Source organism: Uranotaenia lowii, chromosome 3 (assembly GCF_029784155.1).
Source record: "Uranotaenia lowii strain MFRU-FL chromosome 3, ASM2978415v1, whole genome shotgun sequence".
NCBI lineage: Eukaryota > Metazoa > Arthropoda > Insecta > Diptera > Culicidae > Uranotaenia > Uranotaenia lowii.
The window spans coordinates 53,179,036-53,204,907 of NC_073693.1; the positions used below are offsets into that span (position 1 = coordinate 53,179,036).

Genomic DNA, 25,872 nt, shown 5'->3' on the forward strand with positions numbered 1-25,872 from the left:
AAGACACATTCAATTTACGTGAAAATCCAGTTATGCGCCAAGTACAAAGGGATTTGGTGCATTCTATGTGATGTTCACGTAGCTCTGAATAACTTATTCACGTAAAATTTATGTGAAAGAATTCAGTATCCAATATGGCGCGGATTCAATGGTTGGTGCTGGCAAAAAGAGGAATTCTACGTGATGGAGATGCTGAATTAACGTGAGTAGTGAAGATTTGTTTTTGTATTCGCCATTTAAATATTCTGCTATTTTTTACAGAATTTGGAATTGGGAGGACGGCCAAACAATTACTACTATGGAGCAACCAAAATTCCAATTTCGCAAGGATTAATTTTTTTTATATAGGTAAGTGAAGTTCAATAATAAGTGAAGTGCAAGTTTTGGTAAAAATAATAATTGAAGTGCAAATTTTAAGTGAACATGAAAAGTGTATTTACTATTGGAAATAATAAAATGTCCTGCAACATCAACACATTTTTTTTTTATTTATAAGATCCGAAAAGAACTCACAACGTTCATATTTTAATGAAATCTACGTGAATCGCACGTAGCAGAACGAATCCCTTTTCACATTCTATCTACGTTTTTTTCACATACAACTCATATGAAATCACAAATAGCCTCATAGGTGTAAAGTGTCACTAATAAAGGAAAAAAAAAAAACTCACATGAAAGTTACGTGAATTCGTCTTGCTGTGCGAGCTCTGTTTGCTATTGCGGTTACTGGGAAAATTTCTAATCGCGCGACGGTAGCCTTCCGTGCGGTAGGCTAGCCGGAGCAGTAAACACAGTTAAAAAAATCACTCTTACTCACTAATTTCATTGAAAAGTTAAGAAGTAAATTCTTGAATCAATCTTCAAATCATTATTTTGCAAGAGAGGACAAAACATAAAGTCATCGGAATGAAATATTATTATTCTTAGTATTCATGGAGATTGAATTAATTACGAGCGTTAAAATCCCAGACAAACCAAAAAACAATCTACATTATTGAAAACACATTTTTCCATAGCCTGAGAATTAACGAATTTCGCATGACGAAGATTTTTGATGCGATAAATGCGTCTTTGATACTTTATATGCAAGGAATATTCAAAGAAGGTAGTGCCAAGGCAGCCCTGCTCTAGTATTGGTACAGGCTGAGACGTCACAATCACGCAAAATTTGTTAATTTACTAGGAAACTTATCTTTTTCGTTGATAATTCGAAGAATCTGCTGAAAATTTTCCACTTTGATAACATGTTATTGTAGAAGGATTCTTGCTCTTCAAGATCGGTACAAAAAAAGTTGCATTTTCGAATAATTTTTCTATAAAATAGACCATCGAAGTTAGAAAAAATGGTGCATTTTCCCCATTGAAATTTGCAAAACTTTAAAATTATTTCAGTCTTATATGAAAATGTTCAAATCAGTACAGTTTAAGCTCCTCATTGCAATAGAGTGATCAAAACACAAATTTTTATACAAAAAAAAAAAACAATCAGTTATTGGCATTTTAGTGAACTGATTCAACAATCGTTTATTGATGTTAATTGTTCCATATAAGAATTGAACATGGTAAACCAGTTGAATTAAAATCATGACAATCAGTTGAACACCCAATATCTACTAGCTTGATCTTTTAAAACCTGATTTTTTCTTCATTTTTGCACGTTTTATCTTAAAGGCGACGTTGCATTCATTAATAAAATAAGAAAAAAAAAACATAATGCAATCTTAAACGGACCAAAAAACTTCATAACATAGTGAAATAGAGGCCTTTCAACATAATCGAAATGAAATTGGAATTCATTTTCGTTCTAAAATGTGTTTTCTTTGAAATTCCTACCATTCTCATAAAAATTTTCGATACAATCGTTTTTGTGACGTCACAAAAAAATCCAATATGGCTCTCGGCACTACCTTATTTAAATATTCCTGGCTTTATATGCTGGTCGAATTCAATTATGTTGTCGTAAAATGTAACAAATCGTATATGAGAAGTTAAAAAAAGGAGTTGTGTACGGTGAATAATCTATTATAGGAAATAGTACCATTCGCATCGCAAAAAAATTGAACTGCGCACTCATAACTGTGAAATTTGTGCAATCTGTCGAATCAGTATAAAATCTGACGGTTTTCTACACGCTAACCGCTTTTCAGTTAAACTTTATACGGATAACTCCGACTGCAAAACATAGCACGAAATCCAACATTCAATGAATGATCGCTACCGTGTCGTCGAACTGTAAACTTATTTAAACAACTACAGGTTTTTATTTTTTTTCGTGAATTTGTCCGCGGATTGACCCCATCGCAAACAGGTTTTTTTTATTATTCATTTTTCCGTGATTTTGACCGCTGATTGACCAAGCTCAAGGCAAACACAATTTTTTGTTTTATAAACAATAGATAATCCGATAATAATACTTGGTATACATGTTTGTTTGACAACTTTTTATTAAAACATCTTTCAATGTTTTCCGCTTGTTCATCCGATTTAATTTCAGTCGATAAATAATCCATATGTAGAACAATGCTCATTTTTTTCTTGAATACTGTATTTTTTTTTACAGTGGTACCCTACGGGAGCCCAAATCAGCTATCGCAGAAATAGAAAAAAAGAGTGGATCAGCAATACCTGAAATTCACGTAGGTTCCACGTGATTTTCATGGTGGCAAAAATCCATGTACATTTTCACGTAGCGTTCATGTGAAGAGTTTTTTCGGTGTACGTTCTTTTGCGTACTTTCTACATACTCGTCCGTACCAGCCTTACTACATAATTTTTCGTATCATCCTTTTTACATACTAGTGGCTTCCTGCACTTACGGGTTGTTTTGACTTCTTTTTACATACTTTTGTGTACGATTTTCTAAGGGTGTAGAAACGATTTTCGTTTATGCTGAAAGTGGTGGTCACAATTTAAAAATATATTCCAAAACAGAAAAAGCTGATTGTCTCGCTTGCTTATTTTTGTATATGGGACTGTTATGAAAGAAGGGGCGGTAGATTGTTGCAGCTTAACTGACTTCATGTTATATCCAAAAATCTAATAACGTATTCGTTTAAACCCAGTTTTGCACCAGGACACAACAAGTTATGCACATGGCTCGTAAAAATGTCCCAGAAAGTCAATTTCCGTCTAACATTTTTTTTTGAAATAAACCAGATCTCGACGATTCATACATTTGTAGGTTATTTGCAATCAAAATTTAATCCAGAGTGGATTTGATTAAAATCAAACTTGTTTAAACCACTAGTCAGTAAAGCTTGCTTGTTAGCCAGGACCCTCAATAAAAATTGATTGTTTCAATGTGTATCCGCAAGGGCAGAGAGCCGGTTCCGGAATGTAGATGAGATAACAGCCATTATACTGAGTAAACAACTCAATTTTATCACATGATGGATGGTAAAATATTTCCCTCAAAAAGCAGTTTATTGAAAAAATCTTGAAAAAAAACCCGATTTGAGTAGAAAAAAAATCGATGTTATAATTTTATTTTTTTAATTATTGATGTTTATCCTCCCTGGTTTAATCCATTATCCTATCTTCTAGGGTGCAGTGCTGGCCTCGGCCTCGGTCGATGGCACCGTGATCCTGTGGAATTTGGCTACCGGCGAAGAGACCAACGTGCTCACGCAGGAAGCCGGCGAAGCCATCCGGGCCTGCATCTTCAGCCCAAACGGGTCGACGATCGTGAGCTCGGACGATAGTGGCGCAATCTGCGTCTGGGGCCAAAACAAAAACCTCAAACGGTAAGTCTGGTTATGCGCAGTTTTACGCATCCAAATATCAGTGATCTGGATGGGCTGTGTGGCACGTGACACCGAGACACCAATATTCAACTTCCAATTTGACCGATCGATCTGGAAACGGATCGGTTAATTTGAACGTTTGGTTAGCACCTTTCGGTTTGGATCGGTTGGTCGCGCAAAGTGATGATTTCATTGATTTCCATTCGTTTTTTTTTGCTGTTTTTGCTTTTCTGTGCTCTCGATCCTCGCAGCCACATGAAGATTCATGACGAGGCAATTCACACCATTGCTTTCTCCAACGATTCGAGCATTCTACTGACCGCCTGTACGCTTGGAAACATCCGATTCTACGCCGTCGAGGATGACTTCGAAGGTGAGTTATTATTATGATTATTGATTGTCGCATTCGTATACATATGTAGAATGTTCGTGGTTTTGAGATGAAGTTGGGAAAATAGATCACAATTTTTTACGTAGCTACGCCAAACGATGGGTGGTGACCTGCCGTATTATGTTCTCATTGAGTTAATGCTCTTGGAAAGCACGTGACGTTTTTTTTTTCTTGTTGAGGAAAGCCGACTGCGACCAGTAGTTGATCTATTGTGGTAATTACCCCGCGTTACTATCAGGGTGATATAACCTTCTTATTGCTGATATGCAACCATATGTCTTGTGCGCTATTAACTTTGCCCCAAGTACACGCTCTCTCCTATAAGGAGGGTGCAGCGGTTGCATAGAAAATGCTCTGCAGTTCCTTTTTCGAACCCGCAGAACCGACAGTCATCGTTTTGAATAATGTTTATCCTTTTGAGATGCTGTTTTGTTGTCTCCTGTCAAGAAACCAGTGTAAGTACTTAACTCGTGCTTACTTAAGTTTAACATGTTTTTGGAGAGTCGTGCGCTTTGTTCAATGAATCTTGTCGCTTGAGCTGCTCCCTTTGCTGTTCTCCAGTTGGAGACAATAGTCGTGCTTTTCCAGTTCTTGAGTTCCATATTCAAGGCACTCCTCGATACTCCACAGAAAGGTTCAGGTCCAAGTAACAGGTCCTTAGATCCTTCCCTAGCTAGCTGGTCTGCTTTTTCGTTCCCTAGGATACCGCAGTGACATGAATAATAGTTAATATTAAAGTCAATTGATGAATTGATTCTTAAAACATCATGTCAATTCGTTTTAAAACAAGTCTTTTGACCAATTGTATTTAAATATACCAAGGGGCTGAAAGAGAGGCAAATTTCCGAACTGACATTTCAGTACCACACTGACGTTTTGGTACCAAAATGCCATTGAAATCAAAAGGGGACTGACGTTTTGGTTCCAAAAAGTCGATACGGTCCGTTTGAATGTGATTTGACAGTTGCTTCAGTCCTTTGAAATATACAGGAGCTAGATCAAATGTGAATGATTGTCAGCCGACTTGTTGCCGTTCAGCTTGCGAATGATTTCCTTAACTTTACTCATTGTTGGGAGTGGCTCCACCTCGTGATTGCTACGCCGGCGATGTACCTTCCTCCACCGTTTTGTTCTCTTTGCATGTGCGCCGTTAAGGTGTTCACCAAAGTGCCGCTTCCACCTTTTGATCACCTCATGATTGTTCGTCAGAATGCCTCCGTCCTTATTCCGACAAATTTCGACTTGCGGCAAGAAGCTTCGACGTTCCAAATCCATGCGTTTTTGAAAGTGATACAGAACAATTTCAATAACCCGTATAATTTTCAAGCGATATTCCTCAGATTTGGAAAAAAATCATATTTTACCACGATAATCTGTTTAAAATAAAATAGATAAGCCCCCTACCGCACCCCCCCCCCCCCCCCTCCCTTCATCATAAAGGGGGTCTCAATCAAAGAAGTTGTCGAGGCTATTTGGTAAATAAAATTTGAAATCAATTGTCAACATCTACATCAGTGGTTTTCAAACTTTTTTTACTCATCGCCCCTTTTGCAAAATTTTTGAACTCAACGCCAGTAAACACTTAATTCTTAATGTGCCTAAAGTTTTCTGGACAGTTATTGTTTAATTACTTTGTTTTGATATGGAATCATATATCTTAAATTTTGGTAAACAAAATTCTATGTTAACCATTAATTTGCTTTCTTGAACACAAATTAATTACTGTAAAGCCACTGCAATAAAGTATAAAATAGTACTGTTTCTTGAAATCTGAATTTAAGTCGTGTTCAAAGTTATGCAGTTTAAATTAGATACTAATTACTGAATTCCGGCAATGTTAGTGATACCCAAATGAAAAAACAAGAACTTAAAATAAAAATTCTCTTACCTTAAAAACATTCTGTCGTATTTTATTCCCAAAAAATCTATCACTCAGTCACAGATTACGCCTTTTTACACAGATTTTTTCGAAGTTTTTTTTATGTTTAGCAGATTTTTTTAGAGAATACATTTTAAAGATTATCAAGCATTGCTATCCAATATAAATCTTTTTTAGTATAACCCAAAAGAATCCTACAAAACAAAATCAATATGTAGAGCGAATACAAAATCTATGACATTAAAAAAAAACTCTTTCAGACATATTTTAAGAAAAAAAAATACGATACTGGAACAATAACTAGCTTAGAGCTCTGTGAAGTTATAAAAGATAATTCAGTCTTGAACCTGATGTTTAGTTCTGTAACGTTATTTTATTGTTTTGCATCGAACTTACTCGTTGTTATTTGAGATCTACGTTTTTCGTTTTTTTTTTTGAAAATTACGACCTCAACGCCCTCTTGAGCCCTACCAACGCACCCCAGATTTTAAAATTGAGCTTACCGCTCCCCTGGAAGTTCTCAGCGCCCCCAAGGGGGCAGTAGGGACCACTTTGAAAACCACTGATCTACATTAACTTAAAAACTTGATAAATCATTTTACCTTTGTTCAATGAAACTTATTTTTCATAAATTTAACGTTGTTTGTTATTACAAATAAATTTGTTTGTGTGGTGAAATCAACAGTATTATCTATTTTTGAAGCTGTACACTCGAATTTTATTATGCATGCAGGAAAATCCGAAAAATGAGCGCTAGTAATCAAAGCAGCATTGCCTACTAGCGACACGTCGCATACGTCGCGACGTTGAAATTAATAACGACGTATCGCGAGTTTCTTAGGAAACTTGAAGCATGCGTCTGATCTACCTGTATATGTACTTATCTCAGGTGGCGATGGAAATCCTGTGCTAACTGTTAGTAAAAGTTTTTTTTTTGTAAACATTGTAACCAAGACAATTCGTGACGTCAGTTGCATTTTCAAACAAACAACCAACATCGCTGTACCAGCGAAAACTAGAGAAAAAAATCATAGCCAACTGCTGTTTACGATTCTCGCCTAGGATACATAAACATCCTGGCAAGTGGCAAGTCACGTAGGCTTTGTTTACCTTTTTACTTTTTGAATAACGAGTTCTGTAATAGTGTGCGTGTTTGTTCATCACCTTCTTTGTACAACATTGGCGTTTGATGACCTAGGGAAAATGTACAGTAAATAACGTAAACAATGTTCGAGTACTATATTGAAATCGCCTACTGGACTGAAAAAAGAATAACAAACCGGCGAATGACAGGAATTTCGCTAGTAAAGCGTCGCTAGTCCTACTGTCGGTTTGGTGCAATACACATAACATTAACGACCGGAAATTGTTTTTAATGTACAAAGAAATACATACCTTCAGAAGTTTCTCCGATGGTAGCACCGGTATCACTCAAATTTTCTTCCTCACTCGAATACAATTTAAGAAGATCCAACGCACTGGCCATTTTAACAGAAGAACGAAATTTGTTCCAATTGCACAACAAGATTAAGGACACGGAAAATAATAAAAAGGTAAAATTTACCGAGTTAGCAAAGGTGAACGCTCGTGAAAGCCAAAAAGGTAACTTCTACCTCTTCGAGGTGAAACTCACAGGTGGTAACAGTGAGGTACAATTTACCTGAATCGAGGTTGGAAAAAGGTACAATTCACCGAGAAAAAAGGTGAATCCAAAAAAGGTAAATCTTACCTCGTAGCGACCTGAATTGAGCTCGATTAAAAAGTATAATTCACCTAGAAAAAAAGGTAAATCCAAATAAGGTAAAACTTACCTCGTAGCGAGGTGTAATTGACCTGGATTGAGCTAAACAAAACGGTACGATTCTTCTAAAAAAAAAGTAACTATTCGCCGAACCCGTTCATTGAGGTTAAGCTGTTTTGTCAATCTAGGAACAAGTTTTGCTTTGTGCCTTATATGTGAAAATCGGAATGGAATGGTAAGTGTTCTTAAATATCATTTAGTTGTGCTGGTTCTCGTCATAATACTATTGATTTTGTTTCAGATCGGCCCATAGAGCTTTGAGGTGTATTCCACACGTCATCCTCCAGCCGGAAAAGCCGAACCTGACCGGATTAGTCGAACGGATGAGGCCATGAATGTCCGCAACGCAGGTGGATTCAGCGGCCATAGCGGCTCAGAAGAACGCGAAGCCGAATTACCAGTCCCTATTTATCCCCAATAAATATCATTTCTGAAAGAATTTTGTATTTTTTTAATTCTTATTGAAGAAAACAATCAAACCAACTAGCATTTACCTTTTAAATCAGTAAATGGGAAAACGGTATTATTTACTATTTTGCTAGGTGAATGCGAAAAAGGTAAAATTTACCTTTTTGCTAAGTAAATTGAAAAAAGGTAAAATTTACCTCGAAAGTGGGGTGGAAAAAATTCACCTCGCAAAAAGGTAAATTTTACCTTTTTTTTATTTTCCGTGGATAAATGACACAACTCAAAACAATCGTTTATACGCCGAACTGACGCATATCCATTTGAAGCAATTGTACTATTTTTATGAAAAAGGAAGAGTTGTGTTTCAAAAGGCTGAATTTTTCTATCTCAGCATAAATTCTACAGATCACATTTTATGAAAAGTCCCAGGTGAACGAATAAAGAGGAAAAGAGAAAATCGCTTTTATTTGCTTAAAACAAAAATGGTTTATGCGTCACTTCGGCGTAACACGGCAGATTAGCAGTAAGGGGCCGTTCAGATACCACGTGGACAAAAAAATGAGATTTCTGACCCCCTCCCCCCCTCCGTGGACAAGCGTGGACATTTGGCAAACCCCTACCCCGTCCGAATGTCCACGTGGACAGATTTCAAATTGTTTTTTTTTTATCTAATTTGACAGTTTGAAAACACTACTTTTTGCCTTTTTGTTGTTCAAATGACTGATTTTGCAAATAAAAACGAATAAGCATTTGATGATATAAAATAGTTTTGAAAATTTTAAATTCCTAAATTATCATACCGTGAACGGCCCTAATTCTGCGCAGTTAAGGATTTTCCAAATGATTTATGTTATAAAAAAATTACCTTTCAATGAATATCCTCAAAATTTTGTGTACAGTTGGGCTAACTAACAAACTCAACGGCAAAAATAATGAGAGCTCGATTTTGACACAAAAATGTGGATTATTTACAACATTTGGAAAAAATGCAAGTGGCCCTTATTCTGCGCACTATTTTCTATTTGTTCCTAATTCTGCGCATATGTCCCATATTCTGCGCACCCAAATAAAACCAATTTACCACTCCGTACTGATAAGACCAACATTTAATTTTCTTAAAATGTATTAAAAAGCATTTTTTACGCTATTGCAAATTGCGAACGCGTATTGCAAATTATGAAAAAGGGCCAATTCAAGCCTTGGATCTTTGAAGCTTATGTGAAACTTTCTTTCACTATTTCTTACAGATGCTTTTTTCCTGCAGCTCGCTTACCAAATATTTGTTGACCGATCATGTTCTTCGCCGGATCTGGTCAAACTAACTTGTTTCGTTGGCGTGCAGTGCAGACTATTCCGACATACAGAAGCAGTTCCTGCGGGCCACAAAATCGCCCCAGCAGGGGGAACTACGTACTGCTTCATTTGGCTTACTATCAGTCAGTATAACTACTGATACTGTCAAAGAGTGCGAGTGAGCGGGTAAATCGAGAGAAGCTTCGCGTAGTTCCCCCAGCTGGGGCGATTTTGTGGCCCGCCGGAACTGCTTCTGTATTTCGGAACAGTCTGTACAGTTGGAACTGAACGATTAACACGCGAACACGATAGGGAACGGAAAACAAGATTTTCTATTTTTTGTCAACAAAACATGTAGATTCGAAGGGATTTCTAAGAAACTCCCAACAACTTTACGGATACCCTATCTCCATAAAACTTATTAGAAAACTGTAATTAAAAGGAATTGCATTCAATTCCTTGCAACTTTAACATCAGTTCTCTTAGGTGCTTTTCATTCTGCGCATTAGGAACATAAGTAAAAAAATGGTGTCAAATTCTGCGCATTGCTTAAATCATTGTTTTGATTTGAAAAACCTTTTTTATCTAAAATTTTTTTTGGCAGTCATGTTCAGAATGATTTTATCTTTCACGTAAAGGCATTTCCAATGAGAAAATTCTGTTCAACACTGTTTCATTTGATCTTTTTGTTTTCCTAACACTTAAGCTGTACTGCTAACGACGGCCATTTTTAAACGTTTGCTTCCTACATTTATTTTGATTTATTCCATTTCTCGCGAACAATTCATCAGTTTTCAAAAAAATTGGAAGCATTTTGAAGATAAACAGTAACTGAAGAGATTCAGCTTGTTTCATGGATATTTTGTTCATCAGATCTTGAAATATTTCTGTTTGAATATGAAAATGCGCAGAGTTTGGGACTGCGCAGAATAAGGGCCGTTCACGGTACTTATCACTTGCTTTCAGGTGGCTACTAATTATGTGAACTTAAACTGGAAAGCTTAGTAATTTTAAGATTTTGATTTGAACATCTTAATATTTATTCACCTTTAGAAAATATTTTGGAAGTAAGTGTGTCCACTAGACTGAGTCGATTTGGGGTCATTTTCGAATTTTTCAAACCCTGGGGTCTCAAAAGCTTCGTTTTGGTTCAAAACTTATCCATGATTTTTTGCAGAATTTTTAAGTAATGTTTACATGAGTAAATTTGGACTTTTAGGTTTGTATGGGAAAATTGAATATTTTGTACTGAAAAATCAACATCATTTTTGTTTCTTCTGTGCAACCGAGCCAGATGGTGGTTTTTGTGCCAATTTATGAATTTCTTACAGGAAATTTTCCGCTGAGCAACTTTGTCGAAGACCGTAAATTCGTATCTTATAACACAAAAAAGTTATTAGCTGTTCAACAGAGGTATGTCTTTTGGCATTGATAAACAATAAATTCAATAGACACCACTGTTGTGTGCCTTGCGAGGTATTGCATGAATACTTTTCATGCAATACTTCGCGGGGCACAAGCAGTGGTGTCAATTGAATTCGACAAAGTTGTTCAGCGGAAAATTTCCTGTAAGAAATTCATAAATTGGCACAAAAACCATTAGCAGGCTCGGTTCCACAGAAGAAACAAAAATGAAGTTGATTTTCCAGTACAAAATATTCAATTTTCCCATACAAACCTAAAAGTCCAAATTTACTCATGTAAACATTACTTAAAAATTCTGCAAAAAATCATGGGTGAGTTTTGGACCAAAACGAAGCTTTTGAGACCCCAGGGTTTGAGAAATTCGAAAATGACCCCAAATCGACTCAGTCTAGTGTCCACGTGGACATGACCCAAACTGCTTAGTGCTCTTAGAGCAAGTTCACTGTTGTTGGGAAAAAAGTGGTAGAAATTTTGACATTTTCCATGCAAAAATGTTTTCAAGATCCTTGGGCGTTGTATTTTTTTACAGCACAGTTTTTATTTCAGCCGTATGAGATAGAAATATTGCTATTTTTGCATCACAGCCTGCGTAACTACAACACGTGTTGTTAAAAAACTTGAAAGCCACAGATCTTGAAAATGTTTTTGCATGGCAAAATTTTCAAAATGTGCTAAAAGTGACAAAATTTCTACCACTTTTTCCCAACACCAGTGAACTTGCTCTTAGTGGTCTGACTCGATCCGGGCTCGCATTTTATTCAAAATCTAGTAGCTCACAAAGCATGCCTCGCCTGGAGAAAAATTTCCGCATAATGTTTCCTACATCAGCTCATTTTGACCCGCAAAAGTTTTTAAGTTTAATTTTTCTATCGACTAGAGAACTGTTTTGTCAATCGGTTGAGTAGATCTAGATTAACTGAGCCTCAAAACTAACCATGATCTGTAAATTGCCTTGTAGGGGAGATGAGGGCACAACGATCACCCAGGGCAAAATAAGCATTGCTTGATAATATCAAATATTATAATAATCAATATACCTCACTCCCCAAAAAAGTTGGAAACACACCATGTGCGCCTTCATGTGACGAAAGTTCTTACTAAACATGGAAACACTCACGAAAATAACCGAAATTGCCATTGGCAGTTTATCAAAACAAATATGTCAAAATATTTCACAGTAACCATACCGTCGTTGTTAAGCAAATTGTTCTTCGACATTTACGTGCGTTGTTTTGAAGAATTCCTCGGATTTGTTTTCAACAATATTGTTTTGAAACAAGTATAAGGTAAGTTTTTGATACCTTGGCTGCAATTTATTGTCAGATTGATCTTTTAGGTTTCCAAAACATCGAATCATTTTTCTCGGAGGGCCCGATCTATGTTCCCTGGTGTTTGACGAAAACAAATCAATACTGGATTCCCGATACTCTGGGACCCCCTGTGTCTCGGGTGTAAAAAACTGGATGATAGCTGTGAAAAGAATTCCGGTAGAGGCAGATCAATTCCCATTCAATATTTATATTTAGAAGGCAAGGAATATTTAAAGAAGGTAGTGTCGAGGCAGCCCTGCTTTAGTATTAGTACACACTGCGACGTCACAATCACGAAAAATCTGTTAATTTACTAGGAAATTTGCCTTTTTCGTTGATAATTTGAAGAATTTGCTGGAAATGTTCCACTTTTAATACCTGTTATTCTAGAAGGATTCTTGCTCTTCAAGATTGGTTCGAAGAAAGATGGATTTTCGAGTAATTTTTGTAAAAAAAATAGACCATCGAAGTTCGAAAAAATAGTGGATTTTCCTTACTTAAATTTGCAAAACTTGAAAATTAGTTCAAAGTCTTCCATGAAAATGATCAAGTCAGTGCAGTTTAAGATCCTTATTACAAAAAAGTTATCAAAAAACAAACTTTTATATAAAACCACAATTATTTATTCGCATTTTAGTAAATCGAGTTAACAATAATCAATTGATGTAAATTGTTCAACTTAAGAATTGAATATGGTAAACCGATTGGATAAAAATCATGACAATCAGTTGAACACTCAATAACTACCAGCTAGACCTTTTAAAAGTAGATTGTATCTTCGTTTTTGAACGTTTTAGCTTCAAGATGACATTGCTTTCATTATTAAAATGAGAAAAAAACATAATGCAATCTTAAAAGGACCAGAAAATTTCATAACATAGTGAAATAGAGATCTTACAACACAATTAAAATGTAATTGGAATTCATTTTCGTTCTAAAATATGTTTTTCTTTGAAATTTCTGCCATTCGCATATACATTTTCGATACATTCGTTTTTGTGACGTCACAAAAAAAAATCCAATATGGCTCTCGACACTACCTTCTTTAAATATTCCTTGTTTAGAAGGAGCTCTACGGAGCACCTAAACATCATTTTCACGACTCCCTTCATGTAACTATGTCGCTCGGCGTAATCCAGAAGACGGAGTTTGGGTTGTCCCTTTCGCTTTTTTTGTGTGGGCCGTGAATACGGATCCCGCACCTTTACGCTGTGCACTTATTACTCGCCCCATTTTGGCCTCCTACAGGGCTCTTAAACGATATTTTTTGAGAAACACAAAAAGTGTGTCCACTAGACTCTTGATGCGAGCCGGAAAAAACAGTTCCCATGAAAACTCTCCGGTTCAAATCTCACGGAATGAGTGAGAGATCCAATTGAGCAGGATTACCTATATGCAATTAGATGCAACGGGAGCAACTGCCGATGGAATCATAAGGTATTTTCAAATTGTCATAACTAATGTAGGAAATATTCATGATATTAAATGCTTACCTTCTAAAACAAGAGCATTTTTTATTAAGACTGACTAGCACATTTAATGTTCTATTAGAGGAAAATAAAATAACCGGCATTAATGAAATCAAACGATGCAAACTTTGTTGACAAAAAGAATGACTGGTAAAAAAAAACAAATCAAGAAATTTTTCGACAAAACACGCCAACTTGACTCTTTTAGTAAGAACTTTCCCCTGAAGGTGATGCTGAAATGCATGTCCTTGCTGGACTATATGAAGCATGCTGAGAGTTACCAATGTTGATTTTATTATGTTTGATAATATTCAAACATCAACACAAATTTGTATTCTTACACAGAAAAAAATTATTCAATTTACACAAAACCTAATTCCTAAACCGATATAAAATTCACCGACATAAACTGAAATCAAATCTAATGTCACATTGAAAAACATACAATTTCATACAAATGTAAAACTGAACGCCATAGCAATAAATAAATCTTTCAATTAATGTTATTTTCTTGTGATTCTGAATATTTTGTAGAAAAGGTTTTTAACGATCTACAAAACCACAAATTTGAGAAAATAATCTTAGTTTATGATTTATTCCATAATGGTGCAGATTATAATTTTCAGTTTTTTTTTAATTTTATTTTTTCAGCGGAGATTTCGAAAGCCGACTGCTCAATTGATGCCGCTCATGACATGGGAGTTCTATCAGCCGACTTTTGCAAAGTCAGTCATCTGGATCGTGAGTATTTCGAATGCCGTTTGTTAAATCAATTTATTTATAAAAAATGTATTTCAATCCCAATCAGCCGCCGACAATTTCTCGATCATCTACACGGTGGCCACCTGCGGGACGGATCATTTGATCAAAATCTGGCGCCTGTTTTACATCCCGTCGAACGTGGACCGCAGCCGGAAATCTCGACTGATTCCGGCCACCCCGCAGGAACATTTTGCCGGCCAATCGACCATCTACAGTACCGAGGTGATGAACGCGAGCTGCGTGCAGACAATTCCCGCCCACGGAAGCTCGGTCACCTGCGTGAGGTATGGGTTTAATTACTGTACTCTTTTCGGATTTATTACCGGTATTGAGCTTAATAAGAAGGTTGTATGGTAGGAATCAATTAATAAGAAAGGGCCTTTTTTCGGTTTCTTCTTGTTATGGTTTAGTGAAATATTAATAGTGGCTCCAGAGAGTAGAATAGTTAAAATATTTCCAAATGTTTTAAAATTTAAACCTCGAATATGCTTTATTCACTCACGGGTAAAAAAATAGAAACAAACATCAACGAGATTGTCTATATATTGTAGATTGTATGGTTTCAACATGATAAAAATAATAATAGCGTTTTCATGAAAGCTGAAAGTCTATTCGCCGTTATCAGGTAAATTGTTCAATCGATAGAGCAGGAATGTGGTTTCATTCCCACCCTTCATTTGAAATGCTTCTACAATATTGGTTCAATCTCGTCTTACCCTTTTTTTCCACAATGTCTGATTCTACTCTTTCTCCTACACCCCACAGATTCAACAGCTCCGGTACGCTGCTCATATCGAGCAGTCTCGATAAGAGCATCAAAATCTGGAACCAGCAGGGCACCTGCATTAAAACCCTATCGGAGCACTCGCGCTATGTTAACTGTTTGGCCATCAACAGTGACTCGACGGTTATTGCCTCCGGCAGTAACGATCGATCCGTGGTGATTTGGGATCTGACCAACAATCTGACCATTGAGTCTCATATCACCGGCATCCGGTCGTTGCTTTTTACGCTCGCCTCGAAGACCACCGATATCCCGCCGGAATTCATCTGCCCCATCACGCATGAAATTATGCAGGATCCGGTCTATGCTGAAGGTAAGATCCTAACTAATTTTCGATTGTCAATATAGAATTTTATAAATTAGAAATTGATATTTCAAAATTTATCAAAAATTTTATTCTTTAATTTTTTTGAACATTTTTTGATTCTCGAATCTATGTTTTAAATTCATGAAAATTTGGACACAAGAATTTATATTTAAACAGTTCGAAAGAATTTTAGACAAGATAAGAACGAAAGAAAAACTATTCATGCATTTTTGTTAAGTTCTAAATTGTTAGAAACAATTTCAGGACCATTTTGAAGCAATTTGAGATAATCATGAAAATTGCCCGAATTTAAGATAGTGTAAATTCCGTAATGGAAAGTTTATTTTCAAAACTTTTGGATTTCGGATAACTGAAAAACATTGAGTGAAATCGTCATTTAACGTTTAAAGTTTTATTAATTTTTCAATTTGATAAAATAATCCGGACAACCAAGAAACGTTTGAATTATGTAGGCTTCTATTGCAAAGTGTTCTATTTAGGTATCCTCTTTCTATTTTCAGACGGTTTCACGTACGAGCGGGCGGCGATTCAGGAGTGGTTCGCTCGGGAGAAGATCATATCCCCGATGACCAACGTAGAGCTGTCCACCGACGAGCTGGTAGAAAACGGGAAGCTGAAGCTGAAGATCGAGGAGTACACCAAATCGCTGGATTTAGACAATTTTGAGTAGTGTTGATAATTCTTCACCTTCTTCTCCTTATACCTATAGATAATAGAACCAAGTTGAACTATCATGTGATATCGAGATCAGTCAGTGAAAGTTTCATCGATCTGATGGGAAACTACTTACAGTTTGTATAAAAAATATCATCACCTATAGTCGCCAAATTTTGCATCTATAACTGCCGAATGTGCATTTTGATCTTTATCAAAAATAAATTTCTAATTAGGTATACTAAAACTTTTAGGACAAAAATTTAAAGTTTAATAGACATATGCATAATTCAACAAATGTCACAAGAAAGGTTAATGTCTAAATTGGTCTCTTCATTTGGTCGATACAAAAAACTTAAATTTAAACTTTTGTTTTATTTTTTAGAGTGATCCAGTTATTGCTCGTAATGGTGTTCACAAAAACTCTAAAAAATGAAATGTTTTGTTACTGATGCATGAAAGTTTTTTTTTCTATTTCATGAACACGGTTTAATGCTTAATTATGGAAGTACATATTTATTTGCAAGAAATATCAAAACATTCAGAAACAGAATTCGAAAATTAAACATGAAGTTATTCAAATTAACACATCAGATTGAGATTATAACTAATGATCGCTTACATCCCAAACCCATCTCTGGGTTGATGTTTAGAATCCATCAATAGAGGAGAATGAGGATATTTGATCCCTAGGGATCAAGTTATGATGATTTACTTTATTAATCAGCTATATCTCGAAACTGGAATGTCTTACTTAGATCAAATGTTCTAGAAAAAAAAATGCCAAATAGAACAAAACAACAAACCTACAAACAAAATATTAAAAAATTTATTTTTTGAGTTTTTGCACTTTGTTTGAAAAATCGAACAAAATATAACTTGAAGATCGTTTTTTATCACTTTAAAATGTTTCCCACACGAAAAATTATATCAAAAATAATTATTCCAATTTGTCAATTTTTAGAGTATACTATGAACTTCTGAATGGTATATTTTTGAAGCAATAGTAAACCCTCCGATTTTTTGTTGGATATAGTTTTTTCAAAATGTATGTTATGGGTTCACTTGATCCCTCAAGTCCAAAAAGATTTATTTTTCTTCTAAATGGATGTTGTTTATTGCTTTAAGCACGAAATTTTTAATATTCGTCCTATGACTAATATTTATCCAATAATTTTCTGATAAAAGGACTTAAACAAGTGCAATCATCTAAATATCAGAGAATTTTAGAATTTTAAAATTCTTTTTGTCTGACACATATAAACTGTAAAATGAAAACTAATATGGCCAAAAGAAAGTTGCTGAAACTTTTATCTTAAGATTTTGCATGATTTTTGCCAAAGCTTAGGGCACCCTGATTAAAGGATCAAGTCCCCTTTAAGAAAGGATCAAGTCTTCTTTAACTTTCGAAATATTACTTTTTTTTTTAGTCCCACGAAAACGCTTCTAGTTTACACGCTGTCAGAAAATGCAAAAACAGCGATCTACAAAATTTTTCCAAAACACATGAACATGAACATGAACAATTTCGTATATTTTTCTTTTCGTTCGAACGAATGAGAATAGTTCGATCTTCCGAACATGCTATGAACGCAGAAAGTTGAATGTGTATATAATTCAAATTCTTATTCAATTTGGATGAAAGATTTTGATTCAGTTTTGCAAACGGAGTGGTTAGCTACCAAATTGTAGGTATCTGAGTGTTGGATGCCTTCCCTCGACGAACCATCGGCCGTGGAATCTTCGGGCTAACTACACAGCACAGATTTTTGACAGTCATTGTCGGTTATACCTACTTAGAACTCTTCTGAAAATTTTTATTTGAATACAGATTCTTTATTCGGTTTCAATGTTTTGGTATTGATTCAAAATTATGTTTTTTTTTTTGGTGGAAACTAATTATAATTTTTGAAATTGCTCAATTCCGATTTTGACATTCAAATTTGACATTGACTAACTGCGTTACTTGATTTTCCTTGATCCTTTACATAGTACATTGGAAATAACAGGTAGGCCATTGCGCTTAACCTCACTCGAAAGCTCCATGTATGTACACAGCATGCTTGCATACCAACAAAAATAGTTATGAAAATTTGGCAGTTTTATATGGATTAGCAATCAAAATTATTAATTTCTCCGTCGATAGCCATTCGATTCTTTTGAAAAGGGCTTCAAATAAAGATTGATTCTTCAGGCCCATCGGAAACTATTTTTAGCATTGGATTTTTGGATCTGAACCATACATAATGAGCATTCAAAAGTAATTTTCATCGTTGTCCCTCTGTTTTGAGAGCAAGCAATGTAATATTTTCTTCTGTCTATGTTAAACATTTGATAAATGATCTAATATACTTCGTATTTCTGTGATGAAAAGTCAATTTGTTTGAATTTTTATTCAAATCACAAACCAAAAAGGCCACACAAGGTAAAAATATCGTGAAATTTTAGATTTAAATCGAGGAAAAGCCCATTGCATATTTCATTTGGCGGTGTTGAAAAGCCAAATATTGTTCGTTGCATTAAACTGCATCAGTGCATATTTTTCTCATAATTTTATTTCTTGTCAGTTTTAAGGAAAATATGATTTTTTGATAAATTCCATACATTTGCTTTTCCATAACTATTTTTCGGGGCCTCTTACCAATACGTTGAAAGAGAGCAGAATGGCCTACCTTGTATATTTCAAAGTACTATGGATTCTTTATAGTTTTTTAAAAATTCTGACAGCTTACTTATCAAAACAATATACCGAATAAATATTCTTTATTAAATATAAAATTTTTCTTACCTTTAACATTTCGATTTTTTCTTGCTTATTTTGATTGTTGAATGCAAATTTCATTTTCCATTCCGACTGAGACAATTAGGCTTTATTTATTTTTGAATATTCAAATGAAAATTGTTCCATTCCAGAATTCAATTGGGCTAAAGTTTAATCTACAACAATGAGAATTTAAAATTCTTGAACTAAATCTGGAAGAAAGATTGAATTGGACAGTGACATAAAGCTTTTGAAGTTTCATAAACTTTTTAGAATTTAAGTTTCGGGAAGCATTCTGTGAAAATACTTAACGATATTGACATTATTAGTATTTTGTACTTGCATTTCAACATATTGTGGTGTTCAGTTTTATTTGAAGTCAACAATTTAGTGCATTTTTAACTGACATTTACATAAACTGCTTTTTTTCAATAACTTATTTTAAGTTTTGTTTACAATGATTTGCTTTTATTTGCATTTACATGCAGGGTGTTCAATAAGTTCGAATACACTTTCTAACCAAATGGTGTTGTAATGCCGTAGCATATATTATACACCTAACTTTTTTTAGAGTAATTTTGTGCTATTATCAGACACACTATTCATGGTGTCGAAGAATTAATTTTCATTAAGTGTTTTTTATCAGCCTTTTCACACCACAAGTACTGGTACAGGCAAAAAATCCAATTTATTGACCAAAATAAATAGTTTACATGTCACCCAATCGGCCTCCTTTGGTCATATTTTCATGATCATTGATGATGTCGAGAATAAACAAATACAGAATTCCTAAACTTGTCTCATAAAAAATCTATTTCGTATTATGTGAGAAATGTCGAAAAAGTAGCTACGTGCTAGCTGATTTTCATCAAAAAGCTTATCAACGTGATGGAGCATTGAATAATTGCACATCGTAAATAGATGAAAACCATTAAGGGGGGAGTAGGGTCTAACCAGTAAAAAAACACCATTTTCACGAATTTTTTTAAGCTATCGTTCAAACAAATGTATTCAAATTTTTTGCATTATACAAAGCATTGTTAAAAGAACATTTAGTAATTTTAAAAATGTCCTTTCGAGAAAAACGCGTTTGAATTTTCTGCTCTAGAATTCTTGCAGTATTAGATAAGAGGAGATAAAGGCCTATAATTTCTACAGTTTTGCTTCGATTGACTTGAAAATTTGACACAACATTCTTGAAATATTTTACAATAAGAAAATAAAAAATAAAAAAAATCGATTTTTTGAAAGTGTTAGTCCCTACACTCCCCCCTTAAATATGTGCTTGTGTAACTTTGTTTTAAGTTTACATTGGTCATTAATGGATTTTTTGGCTAATTTTGCATGTAGTTTTTTTTATAGGTCATTTTACACAGAATAATACAGGTTTTTAGAAATATTGGTACAAAATGAAAAGTGCTTTGCCCTTCAAATGTAGCTCTCTTGGATTTGTTAGTTATATGTGGTTATATCATACATGTTGTCGAGAATTAACAAATACAGGAAACCTATTTTGACTCTCTATAAAAATGGTCAGCATTCTTATGGAGAACGAAACGAAACCGAAAAACCGCTGAAAATCATATAATTGGTTGGAGGTAAAAAAAATTCTAAACAAAAGGTGTGATTGACCATAAAAAAATTGTCCGGTTGATTTTGAATTACCGTTACGTTATTTTAATTTGTATTCGAACTTATTGAACACCCTGTAGGTAGGTTCTTCGATTTATGATATTTTTTTCTGTTGCTTTTGGTTGCATCTATTACAACTAATTTTTAGAATGCTTCGCATTACTTATACTATGGCTCAACTCTAGTACGAATTTTTGAATTAATATTTGGTACGAATAAAACTCAAGATATTAAAACAATTACTATCCAACTGACACAGTTTTGCGCACTTATTCGTTATTATTTATTCGAGTATTTTTTTATCTCGTTTCTGCAAATGAAATAAGAGAAGCATTAAAAGGCCAAAAAAAACATTTGAAAAACTTCCGAAATGTTAACTATTTTGAATAATGATTTCAAATGTAACTCTAAAATTTGACTTGATTGCGAAAAATCTTCGAACTATAAAAAGAATTTCGTCAAATTTTATTGACGTATTCAAACCTTTATTTCTTTGTCACAACCGTTCGGAGTGAATCACCTTTCACTAACAGCCACCTTGCTACTAGCCGTCATTCACATTTTAAACCACTAAAATGATCAAAGTAACCAGGTCTTTTGAAAACGAAAACGAAAAGTTAGGGACAGACAGAGCAAGTGTGCGAGTTGTGCTGAGGTAAAGTTTAAAACAATTTTAGATAATCAATAATCCTAATTTTCCATGACTGAGTTAGTAAGCGTGAGTTTAGCTACAGACAGCTGTAAGTGGTAGAAATATTTTATAAAACTCAACTATTACACTACCGGATTAGTTTGATAAGAATAGAGTAAAAACAGAAAAACTCCTCCGTTATACAGTGAGTTTCAAATGTTTTCAAAATTCTGACAGCACAGCTCGAAGCAGAGTAGCTTCGATGCAGCTGAACGATTCTTGCTGTGGAGACCAACTCATAGGAACCTCCCGAACAAGAAAACTTTTCGGTTTGGGCGATTCCACCATTCCTTTGGGTTGGCCTTTTTGCACTCGGATTTGCTGCTCTTTTTCGTCATCGCCTGGAACCGATTGCAGCAAGCCTTCTGGGCACATTTCTTCTTGGGAGCGTTAGCGTTGTTTGCTTTGGAACGTGCCATCCAGGTGAAATTCTCCGCCTCTGTTGGAAACGGCACTGGTATTGAATCCGGAACAAGTTTCCGTTCTTCGGGATAATAAAGAGAAAAAAACAGCTCGAACGCAATTTTTGCGGTATAGAAATAAACCAAACAGCTGATATTTGTTTACATCGGGAAGCACGTGCTGTCAAAATTCATGATAGTATTGGTGAGAGCGCAAGCAACACCGAATATTTTCAGAGTGTTCCACCGTCCACTTTATGGTGCACTACCAGTGGACTACTCATCCTGAAAACGAGCATGAAAACAGCAAAAAGTGCACTACCGGTAGTGCCCCGGTGCACCACCACACGAAAACAAATTCTCTATTAAATTGGTGGGCAGGTGTTACGTGTTTCATGTGGGGTATTGTTGGTGCGAGTGGAATATCATGATGATTAGTGATGGATCCTGAGCATAAAATTTTCCTTATAAACGAAGGATGTGTTTCCAGTTTTATGGTCTCGGGAGAGAAAATTATTTTGATTGTGCAGTGCGTTCTGATTGTCGTTAAGGATTTAAAGGGGATCAGTGATAAGGTGAACGTGCTTGGGCGGGCTGGTAATAAATGCATTAAGTTGATGTGTTGGATTTGATATGACGATGATACAAATGATAAAAAAAATCCTATGAAGGTTTTGAAATCGGAAATAAGTTTATTTAATTAAAGAATTTTTATGATGAACTTATGTTTCCTTCCAAAATTTACATTTTTTAATTCAAATTTTAAATAAAAGAGGTGGAATAGAAAGATCAAATATAACAAAATATGTGTTTCATCAATTGGTTATCGATTTAAATAAATTTTTTTTTTAAATCAAAATGTAAATGTGAAATATGGTATTCCACTAGTTTTTACAAGGATCTTAACGTAGGGGATCTGTTCAATTAAACCTAAATATTTTTTCCAATCGGGGTGCATTCATAATAATGTTTTATTTCATTTTCAGGTAAACCAACAGGTAATTTATTATTCATTTAGTTATATTTCCATAAGCGTTTATTAAGAAGTAGCTTCTGCTTCACTGCCGCTTGTTATAACTGTATAATAATTAAATAGCTTTTTTCACCTATTGCTGATTTTTTCATTTTATTTTTAATAAGTATATAGACAACTTATCATTTTATTTGATCATTGTATTCAAGATTGTTATATATTTTCTAGAGAGAATGCATCTGGGGATAACCTGAAGAAACTTTTACAAGCGGAGTGGTAGCCAACCATTGTAGGTTTCTTAAGGTTGGATGCCTTCTCTCGACGAACCATCGGCCAACCACACAGACATAGGCAGGACCTTGCTACTGATGGGGGGCCCATACATACATACAAAAAAATTTAACCAAACCTAACTCGAAAAATAAAAATGTTAGAAGTCTTCAAGTTTTCAATTTTGGGGAAGATCTGAAGACCCCCGGCGCAAATTGTCAGTTAATAAAAAAAAATCCGCATTATCAACTCCGCGACATCAATTGATGCATTTTGACTTCCGAAACCTTAGTAGATTTGGTTTGGCATCAGTTCTGTAAAAACATAGATTCAAAAAGATAAAAAAAAGTGCGAATTATGCTATTTTTTTAATCATCTAAAAGCCAGATTGTTTCCGCTGAAAAATTCACAAAAAAACAGTTTTATCTTTAAAACATCTTTTGTTCTAGGAAAAAAAATATTGTTGGAGTAAATTTTTTAACAGTTGTTTTTAAATTGCAAAACCATAGGGACAGAAATACTAGATTTTTAGTACTTTTTCGCTTGTAATGTTAACATATTTCAGCAATTTTTTCTCAAGCTTAGAAACAAACATATATAGCTATAGTTGAATATATGTTTTGTTAAAGTTGTTTTGATATTAACTGAGATATTTCAACTGTTACAAAAATTAAACTCGTAGCATATTTGCCGATTTGTTGTCGTTTTTTTCAAACCCCCCCCTTTCAGATGGGGTTTATATTTCGTCTCTTCTACCTAATCAAGTATATTTTTTTTCTCAAAAATCAACCCTGGTTGAATGCTTAATGCACAAAAATTAAGTTAAAACAATGAATGGCTGGGTTTTATGCCGATTGAAGTGAACCTCGTCTAAAGGCTTAAGCGAGTTGATTAAATAAAATAATGCCAAAACTCCATTTTTTTTATAATAAGTATTTGAAATAGTGTGCATAATTCTTTCACATCGTCGTGCAACGTCTTATTATGTTCAAGTTTAATACCAAGGTTATGTAGAGTGGTCCAAAATAAGTCCTTAAGAAATTAAGTAGGACCTATTTCCGACATGGGTCAAATTGCCATTAAAACAAGTTTTTTTGGTTCTTCGAGCTTGCAAACTGATTTTTAAGTGTTTATCATAGCTGTGAACATGTTTATAGTTGTTAAATTTATCACAGCTATGCAGAAAACGTCTTGAAAGATGACTCCAATAATGGCTCGTCCTCCTGGAATGGCCTTGATTCGGTCTAACTGTGAAAAATTAAAACTTTACTTTTAATTTTCTCTCCCATTTCAGCTTATTAAAATGAATTTTTAGACACGATGAGAATCATAAGAAGTAGTTTTAACCTTTTTAACTATATTTATTCAAAATTTTCATGATTAACGTAATTCATGAGAGAAATATTAGAAAACGCTGCAAGGTGGTCCAAAATAAGTCCGTAACCCTGTCAATCTTTTTCATTATCTTAAAACAAGTATTTTGAAGGAATCCCGGACATTGTGACAAAGTATATCTATAACTGTTTTTTTTTTAATTTGCTTATTTAAGGAATTTGTTAGCTTCACCTAATAAACGTTTTAATAACTAAATAAAGGTCGTTTAAGAAATCGGAAAAATTTATTCTTATGTCTGTCGCTTACGCAACACTCACCTTAACTAGTAATGGTGAAGAATGTGAAAATGAATAAAATGTTATTTTTTCTCAAACAAGTTTAATAACTCCAAAAATAACTGAATAATAATTTAAGGTTTTTATGAAATTCTGGAATTTTTAACTTTCTCAGCAAATTAATGTTTCATCACATTTTTTTCAAACGTACATGTATTTTTTAAGGATGTAAGATTAAAAAATATCACAAATTAAACTATGGTAAATCACTTTTTCCGTCTACATAAGTATGTAGGTACATCAGAAATGATTAATGTGGCCACATATTAGGGTATCAACCTGCTGACAACATTTGTGAATGATAGCGAGAAAAAAAAAACAAATTTGAAGTGAGTGTATCATACGGGATAGAACTACATAGATAGCTCAGCTCTAGGTGGGTACTTCACTTTCAACTGGACTAGAGAGAGATGATGATAACAGCAGAAACGTGGTGTAGAATAATCACGAAATAAAAAAAAAACGATATGTGGCAATCATCACCAGTAAATGATGATGACGATGACACCGACACTTGTATCTCGACTCCAAATAGATGATGATATTAACTAAGTCAGTAGTGGAACCAATACGTACCGCCACATGCATGATATGGAGGAACCTCCGCTCCGATTGATTGGGGTTGTTGAAACGTTTTTGTACTATCTAGGTATCTACCTACTAGCTGGAGAGAGCTAGCTCGTGTTTTGGGGTGACAGAACGTGTCATTACAGCAATAATGAAAATCAATCTTCAAGTGCCTAAAACTGTTGTTATTTTCTACTCAGTTGACATAGTTTATAAGTGTTTCTAAGCAATAGCAAAAATTAAAAAAGTTTGTCTTAAGTCATGATAAGCGGATTAGTGGGATTAACTCTATCAGAGAAAACTAAATGAAAAAAAATCATAATTATTGTTCAATAAATGAAATTTCTTTCCTGTAACTTCACGCCGAAAAATCGGATTTCTTTTCACTGCGCTTTGATGACAAAACGTTGCCAATAATCACGTGACACTGACTGACCACTTTCTGTTGAATATCGAATTGTACATAAAGAGAGCAATTCCATGACAGTGAATCATATCCCTACTGTCGACGGATAGCTCTCTTTATTTTCACATTCGAAACATCTTCACGACTTGACACAACACTACTAGCTTAGCTTTTAGCCTTAAGCCCAAAGGGTTTCTTTCTAGTTCTCTCGTTAGGGTTAGAATGAAGTTTTTGTTTTACCTTCGCTCCACAGG

The 25,872-nt window shown here is 34.6% G+C and overlaps 1 protein-coding gene across 1 annotated transcript in view; it reads left to right on the forward strand.

The window, feature by feature from the left end:
• LOC129752188 (WD repeat, SAM and U-box domain-containing protein 1-like) overlaps window positions 1–25,570 on the forward strand; it is a 38,746-nt gene extending 13,176 nt beyond the window's left edge. The window contains exons 3-8 of the mRNA XM_055747979.1: window positions 3,544–3,743; window positions 3,995–4,116; window positions 14,371–14,460; window positions 14,528–14,765; window positions 15,247–15,578; window positions 16,094–25,570. Coding sequence (XP_055603954.1) covers window positions 3,544–3,743; window positions 3,995–4,116; window positions 14,371–14,460; window positions 14,528–14,765; window positions 15,247–15,578; window positions 16,094–16,263 — 1,152 coding nt within the window. The 3' untranslated portion in view covers window positions 16,264–25,570. The remainder of the gene's footprint in view (window positions 1–3,543; window positions 3,744–3,994; window positions 4,117–14,370; window positions 14,461–14,527; window positions 14,766–15,246; window positions 15,579–16,093) is intronic.
• Window positions 25,571–25,872: the final 302 nt, after the last annotated feature.